The 2,500-nt window shown below is 34.2% G+C and overlaps 1 protein-coding gene across 3 annotated transcripts in view; it reads left to right on the forward strand.

The window, feature by feature from the left end:
* mdga2a (MAM domain containing glycosylphosphatidylinositol anchor 2a) overlaps positions 1-2,500 on the forward strand; it is an 86,749-nt gene that overhangs the window by 82,547 nt on the left and 1,702 nt on the right. For all 3 annotated transcript variants that reach the window (XM_088087155.1, XM_088087157.1, XM_088087156.1), the window contains 3 exons: positions 674-832; positions 1,486-1,616; positions 2,319-2,418. In XM_088087155.1, coding sequence (XP_087943281.1) covers positions 674-832; positions 1,486-1,616; positions 2,319-2,418 — 390 coding nt within the window. The remainder of the gene's footprint in view (positions 1-673; positions 833-1,485; positions 1,617-2,318; positions 2,419-2,500) is intronic.

The following is a 2,500-nucleotide window of genomic DNA, read 5'->3' on the forward strand; positions in this document are numbered from 1 at the left end:
CTCTGTGGAGCCTCAGAGTGTGTCAGTATTTAATGGACAAATAAGACTTTTAAAAATATTTTTAAAAAGACTGTAATGAAATGCTTTAACCCTTTGAAACCTGGGTAAACTGGCCTGATTTCTTTCAAATACACGGTAAGAAGGCAATCAACAACTTAAGAAGAAATGACTTAAACTAGTACTAAAATCCTGATATTAGCAGAGAAAAGGGCGGGAAAACAGGGAAGACAACCTGATTTAGAAATATATCTTTCTCTGGAGTTTGTTTTCGATGGCTTTTTTAAAAAAGAAACTAATTTATTGCAGTTTTCAGGACATTTTTAGCCACATTGCTCATTGCATTTTCCCATATTTTGTAAAGAAATAAAACCAGTTTGTTGAAGGTCAAAGGTTTAAATACTTGTGAAAGGCGTCTGTAAGTGATGTCCATCCAGGTTTCAAAGAGTTAAATCAGCTCCACTCTCTTTGTATAACAATTACACAAACAACTACACACAAAGTTTAATAAATTATAGAAAATTACAACAATAAAGCAAACAAAACAATAAAAACTGATAACTAAAAGTCTATAGGTCAAAAATAACATAAATCATTTACAAACATTTATGACCCCAAATCAATATCTAAAAAGTGACCTCCTATCTCTGACCTCTGACCTCTGGCCATCTCTCAGGTTTCTACATGTACATCGAGACGTCGAGGCCGCGGCTGGAGGGAGACAAAGCTCGCCTGCTGACCCCGACCTTCAACATGAACTCCAAAAGCTCCGCCTCCTCCAACAACCCCACCTACTGCTTCGCCTTCTACTACCACATGTACGGAAAACACATCGGTGAGTCTGCGGCTCCGTCTCATACTGAGAAGATTATTAATAATAATAACATTTAAGTTAAAAAAGTGTAAAGACCAAAGTCACATTTTTTGATCAAATAAAAAGAAAACTAAATTTAGTAATAATAATAATGTTTACTTTATCATAATTTGAGCTAGAAATGATCAAAATTACAAATAACTGAAAAGGACATAATTTTGATATAAAAGTAAAAAAAAAAAAAAAAGTAACTTAGGTCACAATGTTTTATAAAATAAAAAAAAATCATTTAAAATAATAATGATAATAATTACTTTGTCATAATTTTGAGACTAAAATAGTCAGAATTTTGATATTAAAGTTAAAATATGATGACTAAGAAGGTAATGATTTTCTGATGAAATAAAAACGACAAAAAATGAATTTAAAATTACTAGTAATAACAATGATAATAATAATATTATTACTACTAATAATAATAATAATGATATTGATATTTATTGTAATAATACTATCAATAACAATAATAATTATAATAATCAGAATACTAATGATAATAATAATAATAATATTATGTATTTATTATTATTAATTGGTAATAACAATAATTATTATCATTATTATAAATAGCTTATGAATAAGAGCAGATGTGACGCTGTTGTTTTTGTCTGCAGGAGCTCTGAACGTCTTTCTGCGTCAGAAAGGTCCGACGGTGACAGACACCTCAGTCTGGAGTCTGAGTGGTAACCAAGGAGACCGCTGGCGGCAAGCCAAGGTCAACATCCACCCGACCGCAGCCTTCCAGGTACAAACCACACCCACTTTACTTCAGGCCACGCCCACGTTATTGCAGCTCCTCACCTGAGAGCCGCCGGGCCAATCGTATCCATCGATTAATCTGCTGGTTATTTCTCCACTAATTAGTCCATAATTGGTCCATAAAAATGTTGAAAGTGAAAGTGACTGATAATTAAAATAGTTTTAAAAGCTGATGATAAACTAATTGATTGCTGTTTTAACCCTTTGAAACCTGAGCAAACTGGCTTGTTTCTTTCAGAAACACGAGAAGAAGAATCAACTATGATCAACAAAGAAGAAATGACCCAAAAATAGCAAGAAATTTGTAAAAAGTAGTTACCTGAAAAAAAATGATAAAAAGGTGGAAAAGGTGCTTAAAATGTATAATAATTTTAAGATAATTTTCTAAATCTACTCATTTCTTGCATTATTTTGAACATTTCTGTTCATCTTGCTCTTTTTCATATTTTTAGAAATAAATTGCACCAAATTGCTCAGAGTTCAAAGGGTTAAAAACTTTAGCTGTCATCAGTTAAAGTCTGAAGAAAGTAAAACTCCCTTCGGTCGGACAGATATTCAGCACGTTTGTATTTTTGTTATTCGTATACCTATTAATTGTTTTTCTATAGAGCGTGCTTTTATTGTGGAGGGCTGACAGGATCGTTTTCTGCTGCGTCTCTGAGCTTCCTGTCTTCTTCTTCTGTGGTAGATGGTGATGGAGGGAGTCCGAGGCGCCGGCATCGAGGGCGACATCGCCATCGATGACGTCACCATCGAGGAGGGCGAGTGTAAAGACCCGCCCCCCAACAGTGAGTAAATTTCCCTCCTTTTCAGCGCCGCTCAACGTTTATTTTGGGAATTTAACTGAACCCTGAAAACGAACGACGTCAC

This window comes from Plectropomus leopardus, chromosome 14 (assembly GCF_026936395.1).
Source record: "Plectropomus leopardus strain MGB_pleo_1.0 chromosome 14, ASM2693639v1, whole genome shotgun sequence".
Classification (NCBI taxonomy): Eukaryota; Metazoa; Chordata; class Actinopteri; order Perciformes; family Serranidae; genus Plectropomus; species Plectropomus leopardus.